This window comes from Macaca thibetana, chromosome 10 (assembly GCF_024542745.1).
Source record: "Macaca thibetana thibetana isolate TM-01 chromosome 10, ASM2454274v1, whole genome shotgun sequence".
Lineage (NCBI taxonomy): Eukaryota > Metazoa > Chordata > Mammalia > Primates > Cercopithecidae > Macaca > Macaca thibetana.
Window position 1 is genome coordinate 36968018 of NC_065587.1, and position 21252 is coordinate 36989269.

Below are 21252 nucleotides of genomic sequence, written 5' to 3' on the forward strand. Positions count from 1 at the left end.
CACTGGCATAGAAGGCTTTTTGTGCAAGTTGAGGGAGTTTGACATCTTTGAGCTTTTAATTATAATCCTTGTTTGGATTAATACTTAATGGAATTACAGCGTGAGGGTTGTGAATGGAAACACTCCTGTAACAGCACTGCTGCGTTCTCAGCTTCTCACTCTTCGTGTAAAGGTGTGGCTGCTCTTCCCGTGGTGCAGGTGTATGCCAGCTTTCCTTATTTTTATTAATGGCATCACCTCCAATGGACTCCAGTCTGGAAGGACAATGAAGTGAGATGTGTCAACCCCACCCACCAGGCTAAGAGAACCTGTTTTACCCTTCTAAACGATCTTTTTCACTGAAGTTTACAAAAAAGCTTGCAGTTGAATTAATGATGTGCTGTTCTAAATCTGCCTTTTTAAAATTGATAGTGTGAGATTGTCCTTCAGTTTTGAAGCTTAGCTAGTGCTCAAGTCAAGCCTTTAATAACCAGAGTTTGCTGGTTGAAGGTAAAAGATGTAATAAAGCATTTTTCTTTCTGAAATAAAATGTAGTCACCGTCATAAATGCTGCTGGCGGTCTTCCCTTACACTCCTCTGAATGTTAAGATTTTACAAATCCTTTTCTCTATGTGTATCCTATTCAGTAATGCCAGGTGGGCACTTACAGGTTTAGAGTCAGGTGACAGCACCCCGCGGTGTCCTCCCTCACTCAGCGCCTGTGTTCTCCTTTGTAGCCACGAAGGAAGACAGGAGGTCCGAGGAGAAAGCGGCAGCCACGGCAGCCTCAAAGAAAACAGCCCCTCCGGGCTCTGCGGTGGGCAAGCAGCCTGCACCTAGAAACCTCGTGCCAAAGAAATCTTTTGCTAATGTGGCAGCAGCCACACCAGCCGTTAAAAAGCCACCCTCAGGTTTCAAGGGCACCATTCCCAAGAGGCCATGGCTCTCCGCTACCCCATCGAGTGGTGCTTCAGTTGCCAGGCAGGCAGGACCGGCACCTGCAGCTGCCTCCAAGAAGTTCCCCGGCTCTGCTGCCTTGGTGGGAGCCGTAAGGAAGCCAGTGGTACCTTCTGTTCCAACGGCCTCGCCAGCCCCAGGACGCCTCGGGGCTATGAGTGCTGCCCCATCGCAGCCAAATTCACAAATTCGGCAAAATATCAGACGCTCCTTAAAAGAGATTTTGTGGAAAAGGTGGGCTGTTCTGCTTGATTTCTTACCCATTAAAATGGAAGGGCTTTCATTACAGTGTGGCTGCAGGATTGCCTCACTGTTCAAAAGGTTTAATATACGCAGGTGTCTTACGTAGTTCCTTTTTTTATTCTGTTCAGAGTCAATGACAGCGATGACCTGATCATGACAGAAAACGAAGTAGGAAAAATCGCCCTCCATATTGAGAAGGAGATGTTTAACTTGTTTCAAGTTACAGATAATCGCTACAAGAGTAAATACCGCAGCATCATGTTCAACCTGAAGGACCCTAAAAATCAGGTGTGTGCATGGTGTCGGTGCATTGGAGTATTCCTGTTCTGTTCACTGGATGCTAAAGGGATAAACCAAACAGTATTTTGAGATGTTTGTGTCCTTTCCAGGAAAGCTGAGACAACTCCTCCTTTGTGACCCTTCCGCCAGCCCATGTATTGCCCTATTGGTGTTGAGGGTCCTGGAAGGTCCTTCCCTTCCCTGCCTTAACTGGGGTTCTGTCTGCTTATTGGCTTCCCTGAAGTCCACGTTTTATCACCAGATTAGCCTCCTCTAAACATTGCCTCTAAAATTACAAGCCAGTCGCTTCACTGGCTCCAAAATAAAGTCCAATTTTTTTTTTTTTTGAGACGGAGTCTCGCTCTTGTCACCCAGGCTGGAGTGCAGTGGCCGGATCTCAGCTCACTGCAAGCTCCGCCTCCCAGGTTCCCGCCATTCTCCTGCCTCAGCCTCCCAAGTAGCTGGGACTACAGGCGCCCACCACCTTGCCTGGCTAGTTTTTTATATTTTTAGTAGAGATGGGGTTTCACCGTGTTAGCCGGGATGGTCTCGATCTCTTGACCTCGTGATCCACCTGCCTCGGCCTCCCAAAGTGCTGGGATTACAGGTGTGAGCCACCGTGCCCAGCCAAAGTCCCAATTCTTTGTCCCAGTATATGAGGGTGTCCATATTACGGCCTCAGACAGCCTTTTCCACCTTATTTTCTCATATTGCTCACCAGCTGAGTGAGCCTGACGGTTTGGGCTGCTTTAGTGAGTTCTCACCACTTGGAGCAGGGGCTGCTCATGCCCAGGTTGTGGAATCAGTCCTTCCTCACTGCAGTGTGGGGTGGGCGGTGCTCGGCCCATGCGACAGGGCCAGAAACTCCAGCTGGGAGGGATAGGCTGCCTGCCTGGTGGCCTCTCGCCGCCAGGCTTACAGCCTTCTGGTGTTCTCTCTCCATCGGCCTCCAAACCCCTCCCTGTTTAGAATTTTAGAATATTGAAAGACCCTGACTTTGCATCTCACCATTGAACAGCCACAAACAAAAATGATTTCTTCCTTCCTTTGTCCCTGACACTACCTTTTTGACTTGTGTCCACCTTGTGTACGTAATTGTTTTTCGTGAGGTGTTATGTGTTGTTTTTTTAGCAGAGCCAGTGCAGCATGGGCCGTGAGACCCACTGTTTAACCTTATGACTTGTGCTCTCTGGGCCCCCATTTGCTCACAGCAGGGATGACCCAGGGCGCACTCTCACAAGGCCATCTGGGGAGTTAGAGAGGTCTGCCCAGTGCCACACGCAAGTGGGCCCTGAGGGCGTTTGTCCTATGCCCGCTAAACTTCTGGGCAGCTCTGTTCTCCATAAGCTCTCTGTACTGACGGATACAGGAATAGTGTTTGAGTAAATGAAAAATATTTGTTTATAGGGACTCTTCCACCGTGTTCTGCGTGAGGAAATCTCTTTGGCAAAACTCGTGAGACTGAAGCCAGAAGAACTTGTATCTAAAGAGCTTTCCACGTGGAAAGAGAGGCCGACGAGATCTGTGAGTGCAGAGGGCACCTGCGGAGGCACCCGGGACTCGAGTTTAACAGAAACAAATTCATAGACGGCTGCATGAGCAATGCTTTCCTCCTAGAAAACAAGGCTTAAGCTCTGTTGTGTCTTTTTCATTTCAGGTGATGGAGTCCAGAACTAAACTGCACAATGAAAGCAAGAAGACGGCCCCCAGGCAGGAGGCCATCCCCGATCTGGAGGACTCTCCGCCAGTGTCAGATTCAGAGGTAAGCATTTGGGAGCTTTTGTGTTCACCAAGATAGATTAATCCATCCCATATGTTTTGAGGTTATCTTAAATTATTGGGCAGGACACTGAGCTTACAGCAGGTGTATGTCATTGTGGCATTCCTCAGTCCTTGTATTCGGTGTATGTCATTGTGGCATTCCTCAGTCCTTGTACTCGGTGGTCCTTTTTTCTCCCCCGTGGGTCTCAATCCCATGAGACCACTTTTCTTGGGTGGTGTTAATTTGGAGCTGAGTTTGGAGAAGAAATGACCTCACCTTTTTTCTTTTTCTTTTAGGAACAGCAGGAGTCAGCACGTGCTGTCCCTGAGAAGAGCACAGCGCCGCTCCTCGATGTCTTCAGCTGCATGTTGAAAGACACCACCAGTCAGCACCGCGCACACCTCTTCGATCTCAACTGTAAAATTTGCACAGGTGAGCACAGTTTGGGGGATGGAGCCTTGAAGCTGAGACTAAACTTGATTTTGTTAAATATCACTGAATCCTTCTAAAAGCAACTACACTTAAGCTAAGCTTAAACATGCAGAAAGGCCAGAATGATTTCCTGCCCTGCCTTTAGAGTGTTGCTTTCGGCTTGGTGTGAGAAACAGTCGTGTGCCGGCTGGGTTTCTCACAGAGCCTTTCCTTGCCTTCTTCAGGCCAGGTTCCCTCTGCAGAAGATGAGCCAGCTCCAAAAAAACAAAAATTGTCAGCTTCTGTTAAGAAAGAAGACTTAAAATCGAAACCTGACAGCTCTGCCCCTGACCCAGCTCCTGATCCAGCTGATGAGGGGATGCCGGAGGCTCTGCCTGAAGTTGCCTCTGAGCCAGGCCTGGAAAGTGCTTCTCATCCAAACGCGGACAGAACATACTTCCCTGGGCCTCTAGGAGATGGTCATCCCGAGCCCTCCCCGCTGGAAGACCTGTCCCCCTGCCCAGCCTCCTGTGGGAGCGGGTTGGTCACCACCGTCACAGTGTCCGGCCGGGACCCCAGGACCGCTCCAAGCAGTTCATGCACAGCCCTGGCCTCCGCAGCAGCGCGCCCAGACAGCACCCACGTGGTGGAAGCCAGACAGGACGCGCCAAAGCCTGTCTTGCCTTCTGTGATGGTGCCCAAGTCCATACTAGCTAAGCCGTCCTCATCTCCTGACCCAAGATACTTGTCAGTTCCTCCGTCACCAAATATCAGGTGGGTACTTCAGGTGTGGTCTGAACAAGCCAGACTTTTTTTTAGATTAACAAAAGGAAAGATAACTGGTGACTAAATAGTTGAACTCAGAAATTTAAGCTGGAATACAACTTCACTCTCATCTTTTAGAACGTTCCAGTTGTAGGGTGCCTTATTGTCCTTTTGGAAGTAGAGATCTTGGAAATTTACATTTAGATTTGTGCTCATCCAGTTTTGTTGTCTATTCACTTTATTTTTCTTTAACCAAAATGTCTGTATCATTATAATTAAAGTAAGTAATTGGCAAAAGTAAGCTACCAAAAACGTAAAACTTACAAGAGTTCACTTTTGCTTTTACATATAAAGTCTTTGTACTCTTGAAGCCAGGCACAGTGGCTTACACCTGTCACCCCAGCATGTTGCAGGGCAGAGGTGGGAGGTGTGCCTGAGCCCAGGAGTTTGAAACCAGCCTGAGCAACATGGCAAAACCCCATCTCTACAAAAAGGACAAAAATTAGCCAGGCGAGATAATGCACGCCTGTAGTCCCAGCTACTTGAAAGGCTGAGGTGGGAGGATCACCTGAGCCTGGGAGGTGGAGACTGCAGCCAGCCGTGTTGCCCCACTGCACTCCAGCCTGCACGACAGAATGAGATCCTGTCTCAAAAAAAAAAAAAAGGCCGGGCGCGGTGGCTCAAGCCTGTAATCCCAGCACTTTGGGAGGCCGAGACGGGCGGATCACGACGTCAGGAGTTCGAGACCATCCTGGCTAACACGGTGAAACCCCGTCTCTACTAAAAAAAATACAAAAAACTAGCCGGGCGAAGTGGTGGGCGCCTGTAGTCCCAGCTACTCGGGAGGCTGAGGCAGGAGAATGGCGTAAAAACCCGGGAGGCGGAGCTTGCAATGAGCTGAGATCCGGCCACTGCACTCCAGCCTGGGCGACACAGCAAGACTCTGTCTCAAAAAAAAAAAAAAAAAAAAAAAAAATCTACTTTTGAAATTCTCATTACACAGAGGGACATTGACTTTTTTTTCATGGTTTTGTTTTACAGCACCTCAGAATCACGGTCCCCTCCAGAGGGAGACACGACCCTCTTTTTGTCTCGACTCAGCACCATTTGGAAAGGATTTATTAACATGCAGAGTGTGGCAAAATTTGTCACTAAGGCGTATCCTGTCTCTGGGTGTTTTGATTACCTCAGTGAGGTTAGAACCAAGAAAATGTGTGTGCGTGTGTGTGTCTTTCATAGGAGTTTCTAAACTAGAGTCAAACACATGACTTTCAAGAAGTAGGAGGGAAACAGAAATGCCTGACACCCTTGCAACTGACTATCTGGTTACAGAAATGCCTCTAAATGCAAAGTGGTGATGGCTATGATGAGTCCACAGGTTCAGCAGTTTGGAAAGGGTCAGAAACGTGAGCCTGTAGTCTGGCCTGTCAGTGACCAGTTTCGCTGGGGCACTGACCAGATGGCTGTGCGCACAGCCACCAGCACAGCCAGGTGTTCGGAGCCAGCTCTACACACACCTGGCCACTTGTGGGGTGGCGCATATGACCCCATGGCAGGCCTTGTAGTTCTAGAATTAACCAGAAAACAGCACTGGAATTTATGACTTTAATGCAAGGAGTCACCCTGGCTCATACGTGAATCGTTACTCTCTGTGTATGTACATAAAGACAGCATAGAAGTGTTGGGCAGTGATTTCTAAACATAATCTTGTTTGGCAGAAGGTTGGCATCATCCCCCCTTCGGATTTGGTAACTTGTAATCCTGGATTTAATACAACATTTAATACAAGAATGACTGTTTTCCTTGGAATAGTGGTGGTCTTCTTGAATCTTGGATAGTATGTGCCTTCAAATGACTGCATTCATCTTTTTGTGACTACTGCAGTTCAAAGTGATTTACTCCAGTGCTTTCTGTTTAGGATTTGCCTGACACGATCCACATTGGTGGGAGGATTGCACCGAAGACAGTTTGGGATTATGTTGGCAAACTCAAGTCTTCTGTGTCTAAGGTATCTGCTTATAGTATAAATTCGGCAACCATGGAAAATCGTGTTTATTTAAACACATCTTTTTTTAACCTCTTATTTTGATGGGTTAACACTTAAAATGTTAGCCTATTTCCAGGTGAATATTAAAAATTAAGTTTTGCAGTGAGCTGAGATCACACCACTGCACTCCAGCCTGGGAGAGCAAGACTGTCAAAAAAAAAAAAAGTTTATACAGTTGTATTACTATGTGAAGGTGTTTGAGTATACAGTGGTAGGAGGTTGTTTCTAATTTATTATAATGTATGTGCAGTTAAATTTTAGTAAGAAATATATAAGCTTTATTTTCTTGTTTTTTTAATGATTGAAGGAGCAGGTGGTGTCTTTTGCGGGGGTGATCAGGCTCAGGGCACTCAACCCGGGCTCTTAAACGGTCTTGGTTTTCTGGGACCCCTGAGATTTAGCTACAGCTGTGTGTGTCTGTGGTTTTCTCTGGGGAAGCTCTAGTCTTCGTCAGGTTCACAAAAGGGCTAGATCCTGTCGTCTAGTTTAACCCTCCTCTGGGGAGGTGCACAGCCAGCCATTGCAGATCATGCAGCTGGTTCCTCGTGACCGGGGCCATCGTGCATGTAGGAAAAGCCAGCTCTGCTCCAGACACTGCTGGGCTTACATGTCACGTGAATTGCCTCACTGAGACAGGAGCTCTGTGAGATCATGGCTGTGAGTAGGAGAGATTTTACAAGGTTTCCTGTTGAAAGCAGGATGTGAATCGGGCGTGTGATGCTTGAGCCGCATTTTCTTTATGAGTGCTTCCCACTCTTCCATTGCAGGAGCTCTGTCTGATCCGCTTCCACCCCGCCACAGAGGAAGAGGAGGTCGCCTATATCTCTCTCTACTCCTATTTTAGCAGCCGTGGCCGCTTTGGTGTTGTAGCTAATAACAACAGGCACGTCAAGGACCTCTACCTGATCCCACTGAGCGCCCAGGACCCTGTTCCATCCAAACTCTTGCCCTTTGAGGGACCAGGTAAGCGCTGGCTTTCTGGGTGGAGGTGAGGCTCACCTGCACCTGCACCCCTCTTCCCACTGACGTGCCCCGCTGGGTCCTGACCAGCCCAGGGCTCTTTGGGAGCAGGAGTTAGGAGCACAGACTCAGTGGTTAGCAATAGGATTGATCTTTGAGGGCGTAGGACTGTGGCACTAGAAGTGCCCCCTATTCACAGCATAAATTGTCTTAGAAGAGTTTTTTAGAGAGGGAAAAACCCACAGCTTGCAACCAGCTCATCCTGGCCTCAGGTCAGAGAAGACGCAGTGCCCGGGAGCCCGAGGCTCAGCCAGAAAGGGAGGTGACACTCCCAGCTGCCTTGTTCTTTCCTCCAGATAGACTCAGGAGCCAGCACACACCAGGAAGTGGCTCTATCAGGGGTAACTTCTCTAACAGGGATGGATTTCCAGGAGATTTAAAAATAATGACATAGAAAACTATTTCTAGAAAGAATTACTTTCAAATCTGTGGCTCAAATTGTAATAGCTTCATTCATCTTTGGCCAGCTACTTTGTGTTTGCACATTCCTTGGGAAGTACTGTACTTAAACGATTATTTACAAATAGCCTAAAATATATCTTCTTTGTCAAGGGTTGAGGGTGGTTCCAGGGGCCACATGCTCTGTCAGTGACCAGCTCTTTCATAGCCCCTTAGCAAAAGCTGATGTGACTTCAGTTAGGGATGAGTATCCGCTGCCCAACTGCAGTGTCTCCTTGGCCATGCAGTCCTCAGAGGATCAGTGTTCTCTAAAAGTGGGTCCGTGAATCACACAGTGTCCTCTTAAGTGCTTCGTCATAAAGGCAGGTGCTGTCTAGACCCTGTGCCTCAGTGCCCTCTGTCCCTGTCACCAGGCCTCGGCAGGTGTTCCTGCCACAGCTGTGCAGGGTGCTCCCACCCACACTCCTCACGCCGCACCCTAGCTAGCTGGGTCCTGTAGGGGCCACTCCACATCTTGGGCGAGGCTTCTGTCACCCCAGGCACAGCCTATGTTCCTACTGGAGCCCATTTCACAGCTGGAGTGGGCTCAGCCTGTGCCTCTGTTGTGGAATTGTATGTCCATAAAGGGATTGGTTGGTATCAGTAATTTCAGGGTTAAATATTTGCTGGCATGATGCATTAAATTATTTTAGTGCCAGATACATTTTTAAAAGCAAAGTGCTTTAGTGTGTCCCCTCAAATCCTACTTGGGATAAAGAGATGCCACCTAATGGGTGGCAGAAAGGACCCTAGTAGAGGTTCTAGGTGATGCTTGTGAAGAGCTCTGGCCAGCTCCACGTGACCAGGGAGAGGAAAAGCCCGGCCCTCCTGGAGGTGAAGACCGAGAAGCTGACCTCTCCGGCACCTGTGAAGACCCCCTGGTCAGTTGCAAGTGCAGCAGCAGTGTGTGTGCAGTCAGTGCAGACACTGCGGCGCCTCAGCGCCTCACTGCTGGGGTGAAAAGAGCACTTTTTATTTACAGAAACGTGAATTCATAGATAGCGAGCCTCCCCTTTTTAAAAAAATTGAAGCGGGCCGGGCGCAGTGGCTCAAGCCTGTAATCCCAGCACTTTGGGAGGCCGAGACGGGCGGATCACGAGGTCAGGAGATCGAGACCATCCTGGCGAACACGGTGAAACCCCGTCTCTACTAAAAAAATACAAAAAACTAGCCGGGCGAGGTGGTGGGCGCCTGTAGTCCCAGCTACACAGGAGGCTGAGGCAGGAGAATGGCGTGAACCCGGGAGGCGGAGCTTGCAGTGAGCTGAGATCCGGCCACTGCGCTCCAGCCCCGGCGACAGAGCGAGACTCCGTCTCAAAAAAAAAAAAAAAAAAAAAAAAATTGAAGCGATATTTCGTCCTTTTTTGAGCTCCTCTCCCTACTCCATCTCCAAACTTGGAGCTGTCAGGTGAGCACAGGTTGTAGGGTGTTGAGCGAGCCCTGGCACATGCCGGGCACAGGGTTCCCCACACTGGGCAGTGACAGGGCCCAGGGAGGGCCTCGGATGGGGTTCCCCACACTGGGCAGTGATGGGGCCCAGGGAGGCCACCAGAGGAGCGGCACCCCCATTCTCCCCACAGCAAGGGCTGGCTGGGCAGGTGCAGCCCTGGGGCAGAGGGAGAGGACAGGTCTCCTGGCACCTCCCGGATGGCACCGGGACAAGGAGGGCTGGGCTGGGGTCACTCACCTTGTCTGTTGAGTGCGATGGTGCCAACCACCCACACTGTCAGCTCCGCGACCAGCTGGGGAAACGTCACACTCGCCCACCAAGGCACTCGCTGAGGCCACAACGCCGCCTGACGGGGACACACAAACGCTCCGGGGACTTTGATGCACCATAAAGAGCAGAGGCGTCTGGGTAAAGTAACACAGGGCAAGGGACTTTAGAGAAGTAACAGCGAGTGAAACTTTTCCATACACTTCAGAAATGTTTTAACTTAAGGCTTCAGTATAATGTTGAATTCTCCTGATGTCCTTGTTGACATGAATATGTGTGTGTGAAATTTCACACACTTCCATGGTCACTAAACAGCCTTTTCCCCGGGCCAGGCCATTGGGTACTTGGCCCACTTCACGTACTGATTACTTGACTTGGCGTTTTCTAGATAAAAACATGTACGTGTGTGTCCTGGCTTTGTGGTGTAAATGTGTAGTGCGTGTGTGTGTGTGTGTGTGTGTGTGTGTGTGTGTAAGGCTAGGTCTTGGCACGTTTCCTGTCTCAGCGGACCCTGTCCTCATGGAGTTAGTCTCTGCCCAGAAGCCCTTGGACAGCACAGGCCACACCTGAGGGCACTGATGGTGGTGACTCCACAGAGCTGTGGTCAGGGGTGAGTGTGTGCTGCGTGGCCTAGAGTCATGCCCCTGGAAGTGCTGGGCGAGGGTCTGCAGGGCCCAGTGCCATTCCAGAGCCTCAGTTCTCTGCAGCACATGCAGCACAGGCCTGAAGGAGACCTGGCGCCCCAGCCTTGAGCTGCCCATCTGCATCAGGGCACTGATGTGGGAGCATCTTCCCCTGGGGGTGTTAAGGAGAAGGTCCTGTTGGGGGTAGAGATTCACGCAGAAAAGAGTGACCGACTCATCCATGTGCCTCAGTTTATACCACACAATTGCAGGTGTCCTGCCTCCCACACATGGGGCCTAATGGGTTCTGACAGCGTGGTGTCTAGTCCCAGCCCCGTTGGTGCTTGCTGTTCACATCTAAGCAAGTGAAGGACTGAAGGTGCCCAGCTGTGCCCTCAGGGGAAACCAAGTCACCCGCCCCGTCAACACTTGGCCCTTCTTGGGCAGTGAGAGTGGAGCTGCCCCTGCAGCACCCTTGGGAGCCGTGCAGTTCACAGCAGTAGCTGGATCTCCCCGAGGACATTTGTCCTTGCATGTCTTAATGATTTGTCCACAAAAACACCAGGTTTTCTTCCTCTGCCCTCTGCCCTGCAGTGGGGGCACTCTCCGTAACTCAGCATCACTGGGGGGCAACTGGGAGGCCTGGGTCCGGGTGACCTTCTCCACCTAGATATTTACCCCACTCAGTTCCAGCTCTACCAACAGGGCCCCCCGCAGGGACTTGGGGTGGCAGAGTCTGGGCCTGTCTCAGGGCCTTGTTCATGGAAGGGAGATGAGTCGGGTTGAAAGCTCATCGTGGAGGGTTCTGTGTGGGGCCCTTACAGGACTGGACCACAGCCAAGATGCCTGCCTGTAAACCATGCCCAGCCCCCGTCATTTCCACGTGAAGCCGCAGGCCTCGGAGCCTTGGTCTGAAATGCCTGTCGAGTGACCTCGGTCCATAAACATGGGTGCACAGTCTGTTCCCCCCAAGTACAGGGCCGGAGGAACACCGCCCTCTGTAGCTGCTCCAATGGAAAGGGCTCTTTTCTCTGAGGTCTTTATACATTAGAAAGCTCTTCTGGGAAGAATGAATCCATAGTGTCCTTCTGTATTTACTTTTAACTGCTTTCTAAATTAGCTGAGAAATTCTGACTTGAAATATTGTCAGGTAAGCATTTCTTCAGTTTTCATGTGTGTATGTAACAGTAGCTTTGCATGGAAATTGTAATCAGTATTGAATGGAATGTACTGCCTTCTCCTCCTAAATCAATAAACATATTTCGTGGAAACTGGTCCTTGTTTGTTTGAATTGGAACCATTTGGTGGCTCCTGGTCACCTCTCCTAGGCCCCCCTTTGCTTTCCATAAGCCAGTGCAGCACACCCTGGTGGTGCCCCCAGCCCTGCAGCCCGCCTGGCAGGGGCTAGAGCTGACGCGGTGCAGGCTGGTGCTGCCCTGGGGCCCTTCTCGGCACCCCGGCACCCAGAAGAAGATGGACATCGCTCTCTCACCTGAGGCGTGCTGGACCCAGCGGCTTTGTGCAGGTCGTAGGGATTCCCAGTTGGAACGAGGGAGGGTCTGTGTGTGTGTGAGTGGGTGTGTTTGGTGGGCTGGGGGAAGTCACTTCTTCCCACCTTAATTGCCAAGTCTTTCTATCCAAGTCATACTCAGAACCCTTGTTGATTAACTTCCACACAGTTTCTGTTCCAGCAGGTGTGAACATTTTGTTTTGACAGAAGCAGACCATTGAGAGAGTTTTCATTTTAAGAACTGATAGTAGGATGTGCTCGGTGGGTGAGTTTAGGGGTAAAGGCCTCATTGTGATAGTTTGGGGTTGGGAGGAGTCAGGTTTCAGGTGGTTCATTAGTAAGAGGGCGTGTCTTCCTGCAGCCTCAGGTTCAGTACCAAGGGCGCTTCCTGCACCCTCCGAAGCAGGTGGTTCCCTTCGTCAGCTGCCTTGTCCCCCAGTCCCTATTGCCGACACACCTGGACACAGATCCTGGTTTTGGTCTTGGCCCACACAGCTTTTCGAATACACCCTTTGTCTTCAGTGTCTTGCGTTCTTTTCCTGTGCGTGTGGTCTGATTCTGACCACTGAGTCCAGACGCCTCCTTCGTGAATACGCAAAGGACACAGACGTGGTGCTAAAAAGGCCCGTTGGCTTGCACATGACACGCCCAGAAGAAAACCATTTCGCCCTCTGGCCTTTCAGAGGGTGTTGGGGGAACGTCCACACCCTTGTTCAGGCCTGATCAGTACCCTTCAGTGGAAGTGCAGGGGCACGTTTAGCCACAGCTTGCATCTCCGGGCCCCGGGCCCTGGTTGCTCCTGGCCGCCTGCTTTATGAACTGAGGGCCTCAGTAGCCCTCAGGAGGGAGGTGGGTGGGTAAGCCTGCCGTGCCCTGTGCTGCCTGCGGCCTGGCTGGTGCCTGCTTCACGCAGGCCCCAGTCTGCACCTTCCCGGGGCACACTCCCTCCCAGGGTTCACACACACCACGGGGCAGTTGCCGAGGGGAGGGGTGAGCCTGGGAACAGCCCCTGGGCAACCTTGATTGCCCCTCCTGAGGTGGGGGCTCTGTGACCTTTTGACCTTACTGGTCTGCTGGACATGTCAGGCACTGCCAGGCACCCTCTCCTCCAGGGAAGATGGCTCCCAAGGTCCGGTCAGCTGAACGGCACTGCTGCTTCCGTGAAGAGTGATTTCCAAGGTGCTGGCCACTCTTCACATATTCACGCGACCGTAGTAACAAACAGGAGCGGGTGCCGGCCACGTTTTACATGTTCATGCAACCATAGTAACAAACAGGAGTGGGTGACAAGTTTGTTTCACAACGGGTGTGCCTTTTTGGACAGCCCAATTTAAATTTTAAATGGCGGGGAAATTCAGAATGAACACCCATCTGACTCTGCAGCTTTATTCAGTCACCAGTGTCTGCAGATAGCACCAAGAGCTGGGAGCATTTACACGTGCCAGCTGCGTGTTTGATGCCAATCTCCAGATGGTTGCTGTTTTCAAGACTAAAGAATCTTGCCAGAGCTGGGATATACTAATTATTTTTTTCATTAACAAGCAAGTTAGCCATTAAAAGTTTGAGTTGGAGTGACACACCACAAGACGGGACTACGTAACAGTGATTTTGTACATCATTCCGCCACCCTGACAGCCCTTTAGAAGCTGAGAGTCTCCCTTGGGCGGCATGTCCCCTCTGTGTCAATGAGTCAGCACTAGGCTCCCCCAGGTGACTTCCCCACACGAGGCCCCACAAGCCCTACTGCCTGGGGTCCCTCCCGAAGCCTAGCCCAGGCCTGTGTCTGTTCCCCGTGTCAGGTTCACAGGGAGAGGGCCTGGCTTACAGGAACTCAGCCTGAGCCTCAGTGCCCTTCCCACCAGGGCATGGTGGGCTCTGCAGATGTATGGTCCGGGAAGGCCATAATAGCCAATTTCACAACTGTCCATACCCGAAAAGTGGATTTGAGTAAGCTATGTAACAGCTTATTCAGTAAAAAGATAGCTATTGTGGTGAGAGAAGTACTATTTAAAAATATGTTTAACTCATGTTAATCAGAACGTGAACTTGACAGGTTGCCCTTCGTATTTGCTGAGCAGCAGAGCTCAGCTGTGCCCTTCGGTGTGGCCTGGCTGGCTTTCCTGCTTCCCTCCTTCTGTGCCCACCCAGCCCTTTCACTGGCACCATGCTACCATCCGGGGAACAGAATGAAGAGGAGGTGGAGGTGAGGTGCTGGGATACCTCACCCCTCTCGCCGCGCTCGAGTCTCAGCTCTGCCAGGCAGCCTGTGAAGGAAGAGGCCTTTGGCCCTCTCGCCAGGAGGGAGGGAGCATCCCATGAGCAAGCTGGTCCCAACTCAGTCTGGCAGGCCTGGTATTCCTCCCTGAAGGGCGAGATGGACACCCACCACCCTCTGTGCTCAGCCTGTCCATCAATTCCTCAGTGGAATTTAGGGAGATTAACAACAAATGTGTTTAGAACTACAGGGTGGTGCCTGTCCAAACAACCTGAAGCGATCTGTGATGCTCTTTAACATCACCAGAGGCACAGGAAATCGTACTGGTTGTCATTGTAAGGGAAAAAAAGCTGTAACGTGAGCACCTTTTGTATACCACAGTAATGTTAAATTATCTGTACATTGAGTTTTTACGGTTTAGTTTCATATATTGTTACGCTGCCGAAATGCTCTGCCCATGTGTATCATTTTTCCCTCAGCTGCTGTTTTGGGATGTGGGTTTTTCTATTCCCCTTTGGCATTCTTGATTGATTATGAGTGTGGGGAGGGTTGTTACTGGAATATTAGTACTCCTGATCTAAGTTACCACAACTTACAACGTTGGGAATAGTTCTCTTTGAAGAATTTTTTTTTAACTAATACTGTGCCCTAAAATCCCCAGTGCGCGTCGTTCACCTGCTCTGCTCTTTGCCACCCGTTTGCTGAGCACCTCTGGGCTTTACGTGAGCACCGTGTCCTGTGTTTACAAGGACGCAAGCCTTAGGCAGTCTTTGATATGTGAATGCTCACTGAATTTCTTTCTAAACCTAAAACATTTATTTTTTTTCCAAGACGGAGTCTCACTCTGTCACCCAGGCTGGAGTTCAGTGGCACGATCACGGCTCACTGCAATCTCCGCCTCCAAGGTTCAAGCAATTCACCTGCCTCAGTGTCCTGAGTAGCTGGGACTACACGCACACGCCACCATGCCTGGCTACTTTTTGTTTTTTGTTTTGTTTTTTTGAGACCGAGTCTCACTCTGTTGCCCGGGCTGGAGTGCAATGGCGTGATCTTGGCTCACTGCAGCCTCCGCCTCCCGGGTTCAAGCGATTCTCCTGCCTCAGCCTCCTGAGTAGCTGGGACTACAGGTGTGCACCACCATACCCAGCTAATTTTTGTATTTGTAGTAGAGACAGGGTTTCACCATGTTGGCCAGGATGGTCTTGATCTCTTGACCGCATGATCTGCCCACCTTGGCCTCCCAAAGTGCTGGGATTACAGGTGTAAGCCACCGCATCTGGCCCAATTTTTGTATTCTTAGTAGAGACAGGGTTTCACCATGTTGGCCAGGCTGGTCTTGAACTCTTGACCTCATGATCCACCTGCCTTGGCCTCCCAAAGTACTGGAATTACAGGCGTGAGCCACCATGCCCAGTCCAAAGCATTTATTTTAGCCATTTCATTTAATGCCGTTTTTCCTGTGTAGTTGTAATTCTGACACCAGAGACTAATGGATGACCTCATGCTTGTGCTTTATTGATAATTCTGAATTGAGTTGAATTGGCACCTAATCAAACATTTAATATTAGTATATTTAGAGTAATTATGTGTTGCAACTCCTAAGTTAAAGACAAAAAGGGGGCCAGGTGTGGTGGTTCATGCCTGTAAGCCCAGCACTTTGGGAGGCCGAGGCGGGTGGATCACCTGAGGTCAGGAGTTCAAGACCAGCTTGGCCAACATGGTGAAACCCCTTATCTACTAAACACACAAAAATTAGCAAGGCATGGTGGTGTGTGCCTGTAATCCCAGCTACTCAGGAGGCTGAGACAGGAGAATTCGCTTGAACCCGGGAGGCAGAGGTTATAGTGAGCCGAGGTTGCGGCAACAGAGCGAGACTCCATCTCAAAAAAAAAAAAAAAAAAGGGCTGTTACCTTCCTGGCAGTGGCACGAGGGGAAGAAGAGCATAGCTGAGCTGTTGTGTTAAGGGCACCTGGGACAATGCCCTTTCCACCCCTGTAGGTTCCCACCACAGCCTCCCTCCCCTCCACACTTCTGCTCTAGCATTACAGATAATTTCTTTAAAATATGTAACAAATTCCGACGATTGGGATGAATTCCCTCGTGAATTGGGCCTTCAGTTCCGTGGTTGGTGACGAGGGGTTAGTCGCCCCCTTCACATGGCTCCGGGAGGACTGGCTTGGTGCGTTCTCGGGATGGTGCATTCCTGGGACGATGCGTTCCTGGGGCAGAATCATCCAGGCTTTTGCAACTATCTTGACACTTGATTTTATTTTGCCACAGAATGGCTTATTTCTGTCTGTTAAACGTTCCCCATGAAAGCCCTTAATAAAATTCACCTCTGAAGGGTGAAAGTTGGATTTAGATTCTAAAATTTGCAAATATTTTGTTTTTCAGGTCTTGAGTCACCACGTCCGAATATAATTCTTGGATTAGTAATCTGCCAAAAAATAAAACGTCCCGCAAACACTGGAGAGTTAGACAAGATGGATGAAAAGCGAACCCGACTTCAACAAGAAGAAGTGGACGTTCCGGCCTATCCAAAAGTAACCACAGCCCCGCAGTCCGAAAAGAAACCCTCCAAGTATCAGCTCTACTCTGCAGACACGGCTGTCAGCAGCACACCCCCTGGGTCGCCTCCCCCTCCGCCCCCTCTTCCAGAACCGCCGGTGCTAAAAGTGTTGTCATCCCTCAAACCTGCAGCCACCAGCCCAGCCACAGCAGCCACAACAGCAGCAGCAGCCTCCACGGCAGCTTCCTCCGCCGCTTCCTCTGCTTCCAAAACAGCGTCACCACTGGAGCACATCCTGCAGACTCTCTTTGGAAAGAAGAAATCATTCGACCCCTCTGTCCGGGAGCCGCCTGGGTCCACCGCAGGTCTCCCCCAGGAGCCCAAAACCACAGCAGAGGACGGGGTGCCGGCGCCTCCGCTGTTAGATCCCATCGTCCAGCAGTTCGGTCAGTTCTCAAAAGATAAGGCTCTAGAGGAAGAGGAGGATGACAGGCCATACGACCCCGAGGAGGAGTATGACCCCGAGAGGGCTTTCGACACTCAGCTTGTGGAGCGAGGCCGGCGCCATGAGGTGGAAAGGGCTCCTGAAGCAGCTGCAGCCGAGCGGGAAGAGGTGGCCTACGACCCCGAGGATGAGACCATCTTAGAAGAAGCAAAAGTGACCGTTGATGACTTGCCCAACAGGATGTGTGCCGACGTGAGAAGGAACTCCGTGGACAGGCCTGCTGAGCCGGTGGCTGGGGCCGCCACGCCCTCCTTGGTGGAACAACAGAAGATGCTAGAAGAGCTGAACAAACAGATCGAGGAGCAGAAGAGACAGCTGGAGGAGCAGGAAGAAGCTCTCAGGCAGCAGAGGGCCGCAGTCGGGGTCTCCATGGCCCACTTCTCAGTGTCGGACGCCTTGATGTCTCCACCACCAAAGTCATCCTTGCCCAAGGCGGAGCTGTTCCAGCAAGAGCAGCAGCCTGCAGACAAGCCCACCTCCCTGCCCCCCGCCAGCCAGGCATCAAACCACAGAGACCCACGGCAGGCAAGGCGCCTGGCCGCCGAGACCGGTGACGGGGAGGGGGAGCCTCTCTCCAGGCTTTCGGCACGTGGTGCCCAGGGTGCCCTGCCTGAGAGAGATGCTTGCAGGGGCAGCCTTGTGGGCCAGGCACCCGTGCCAGTCCTGGAGGAAAAGGAGCCAGCCTCTTCCCCCTGGGCTTCAGGTGAAAAGCCCCCAGCGGGGTCCGAGCAGGACGACTGGAAGGCAGAGCCTGGGGAGGGCACCCGCCCTGCCATGGCTGGAGATAGCTCGGCCAGGCCTGCCCGGAGGGTGCTGCTGCCCACACCACCCTGTGGTGCCCTGCAGCCCAGCTTCCCGCTGCAGCACGACGGTGAGCGGGACCCTTTCACCAGCCCGGGGTTCGCGTCGCAGGACAAGGCTCTTGGCTCAGCTCAGTATGAGGACCCAAGAAGTCTTCTTTCTGCTGGAAGGAGCAGCAGCCCTGCAGTTGAAACAGAGGGGGACAGAGAGCCACAGGCCAGACCCGGCGAGGGCACCACCCCGCTCCCCACACCAGGACAGAAAGTGGGGGGCGCTCAGCCCCCGTTTCAAGGTCAGCGTGAACCTGGACCTCATGCTTTGGGGATGTCAGGACTTCATGGCCCCAATTTCCCGGGACCAAGGGGGCCAGCCCCTCCGTTTCCAGAAGAGAGTGTCGCCTCTAACGATGGGCCACGAGGGCCTCCGCCAGCCAGATTTGGAGCCCAGAAGGGGCCCATCCCTTCCTTATTCTCGGGGCAACACGGGCCACCTCCTTATGGGGACAGCAGAGGCCCCTCACCCTCTTACCTTGGCGGACCGCGAGGAGTGGCACCATCCCAATTTGAAGAACGCAAGGATCCCCATGGGGAGAAGAGGGAGTTCCAGGACGCCCCGTATAACGAGGTCTCGGGCACCCCCGCCCAGTTTGAAGGGACAGAGCAAGCCCCGTTTCTGGGAGGCAGAGGCGGCGCGCCTTTCCAGTTCGGAGGCCAGAGAAGGCCGCTGCTGTCCCAGCTGAAAGGCCCCCGAGGCGGCCCCCCTCCCTCTCAGTTTGGAGGTCAGAGAGGACCACCCCCTGGCCATTTCGTGGGCCCAAGAGGGCCCCATCCTAGTCAGTTTGAAGCTACCCGGGGCCCTCATCCCAACCAGTTCGAAGGACCCAGAGGCCAGGTCCCTAACTTTATGCCAGGTCCCAGGGGCGTTCAGCCTCAGCAGTTCGAAGACCAGAGGGTCCATTCACCACCAAGATTCACAAACCAAAGGGCGCCAGCACCGCTGCAGTTTGGTGGACTACGGGGGTCTGCGCCCTTTTCTGAAAAAAACGAGCAGACCCCGTCGCGATTTCACTTCCAGGGCCAAGCCCCGCAGGTGATGAAGCCGGGCCCCAGGCCCCTGCTGGAGCTCCCCAGCCACCCCCCGCAGCACCGGAAGGACCGCTGGGAGGAGGCCGGCCCGCCCTCCGCGCTCTCCTCCGGTGCGCCCGGACAGGGCCCCGAGGCCGACGGACAGTGGGCATCGCCCGACTTCCGAGAGGGCAAAGGCCACGAATACAGAAACCAGACTTTCGAAGGGAGGCAGAGGGAGCGCTTTGACGCGGGCCCCAAAGAGAAGCCGCTGGAGGAGCCCGACGCCCAGGGCCGGGCGTCCGAGGACAGGAGGAGAGAGCGCGAGCGCGGCCGAAACTGGAGCCGAGAGCGGGACTGGGACCGGGCCCGGGAGTGGGACCGACACCGGGACAAGGACTCCAGCCGGGACTGGGACAGAAACCGGGAGAGGAGCGCCAACCGTGACCGAGAGCGCGAGGCCGACCGGGGCAAGGAGTGGGACCGCAGCCGGGAGCGGAGCAGGAACCGCGAGCGCGAGCGAGACCGGAGGCGCGACCGGGACCGGTCCCGGAGCAGAGAGCGGGACCGAGACAAGGCCAGGGACAGGGAGCGGGGCCGCGACCGCAAAGACCGGAGCAAGAGCAAAGAGAGCGCTCGGGACCCGAAGCCCGAGGCCTCGAGGGCCTCCGACGCCGCCGGTACCGCCTCGCAGGCCTAGACGCCCCGGCCGGGCAGAGACCCTTTTTAAAGCCACGTTCGTAACATGCGTTGAACAAATAGCTTTTGAAATAGCCACGATCTTAGATTCAGGATAGAATATTCTGGACTTAAAAATTACTGTAATTTTGTGTAAATGGTTTCTTACTAGATTTCACATCTTTACAATTCTGATGCTTTTTTAAAAAAAACTAAACTTTAATATTTCCATTTAAAGTTAAAGAAATGGGAAATTGCCTACAGAGCATATTGCTTTTTCAGATCATAAAGTTACCTTTTCCAATAACTTGACTATTGTAAATTTTAAGGGAATTTCATTGGACCCTAGAGCCATACCTTCACTGACATCTCATCTGTTTGTGTTTCCAGAAGCTGCTTTTACAGGTCTTAGCCGCTGTCCCGGAGGCCGGTGTGGGTGTGACCCGCAGGCGTCCACCCTGCGGCTGGGGAGAAGCGTTAGTAGCTTGTATCTGGAGTCTTGAGAAACACAAAACTTACAAATGCATCTTTCTTTTGTCATAAAATTTGAATTGCAATTTTCAGCTGGGAAACAAACACACATTTCTTAGCGAGCTCAGCTTTTGTATGTCACCTTATCAATTTTTTCAAAAACATGATTTAAAGCAACATCTGTCCTAGTATAATTGTTGCATTTTAAATAACAATTTATTGAAAAACGTTAAGTTTGACCAGCCTAAAAAAAAGTAACAAACCAATTAAGTGTACTTTGGGGGCGGGGAGGAGTCCTTGATCTGAATAATCGGAACGTTTTGTTCGTCCAGTTTCACCTTCTGAGCAGTTCTGTGTCCCGAGAAAAGTGCAGTCAGCCTCAAACTGGTATTTGTCAGATGATACATTTAAAAGTTTGTCCTTGAAAGTGGAACAATACTCGTATAAAGTCTGAGATGAGAAATAGTGATTATTAGCTCAAGAACTGCAAATGAGATAGGAAGCTGTTCACTGTGAAACAGTCTCTTGCTTGTGTATTTTTTGAGTACTTCTGAAGTGTGAAGTAAAAAACATCTGGCTAATTTATTTGTACAAATACACTTTGATAATTTTTTATATTTTCATAAAGTTACTTTTACAGATATAAAATTAAAGAACTTCACTTGTCCTTTGGAGTCTGTTATTCCATTGTACGTCACTACAGATTTTTCACTTTATAGCACAGATTTCTTAAGTTAACATTGAGAACGTATCAGTTTGAGATGTTTGGTGTTGAAAGCCAAGTGTCCATAGGTTAAATTACATTAAAGTAGGTGTCACTTTCCAACATCTAGTACGATGTGAAGGTTTTGTTTGTTTGTTTGTTTAACATATAAAGCCAATTTTTCTAATTTAAATACACAAATGTAAAAATCAAGTGTGTTTCTTTAGTTTACTTGATAGAGATTCCTGTAAATTGTATTTTATATTGCGGAGGCTTATATCACTGTACATGAGAACATGGAACGACATAGGTTTTGTTACTCGCAGTAGAATAAACGGCCGCAGGAAGTTTCTGTCTCGGGTCTTCATCACCCTTTTTCTAACGCCGAGAAGTTTGGGGTCGTGCACGGACGCCCTGGCCACCCAGTTTCTTGTTGCTGGTTTGCCTGGGCGTGGGCAGGAGTGCCCTTTGGACCCCTCCCTGAACTCATGCTGAGCCCAGGGTGAGACTGGCTGGGTGCGGGTCCCCACATCCTTCCGTCACAGGGCAACTCT

General features: G+C 51.3%; 1 protein-coding gene across 5 annotated transcripts in view; it reads left to right on the top strand.

Moving 5' to 3' along the window:
* DIDO1 (death inducer-obliterator 1) overlaps window positions 1–21050 on the top strand; it is a 62582-nt gene extending 41532 nt beyond the window's left edge. For all 5 annotated transcript variants that reach the window (XM_050746506.1, XM_050746508.1, XM_050746504.1 and 2 more), the window contains 10 exons: window positions 717–1170; window positions 1308–1467; window positions 2866–2982; window positions 3116–3220; window positions 3517–3652; window positions 3877–4405; window positions 5438–5591; window positions 6315–6404; window positions 7211–7406; window positions 16362–21050. In XM_050746506.1, the coding sequence (XP_050602463.1) occupies window positions 717–1170; window positions 1308–1467; window positions 2866–2982; window positions 3116–3220; window positions 3517–3652; window positions 3877–4405; window positions 5438–5591; window positions 6315–6404; window positions 7211–7406; window positions 16362–19546 (5126 nt within the window). In that variant the 3' untranslated portion in view covers window positions 19547–21050. The remainder of the gene's footprint in view (window positions 1–716; window positions 1171–1307; window positions 1468–2865; window positions 2983–3115; window positions 3221–3516; window positions 3653–3876; window positions 4406–5437; window positions 5592–6314; window positions 6405–7210; window positions 7407–16361) is intronic.
* The last annotated feature ends 202 nt before the right edge of the window (window positions 21051–21252 follow it).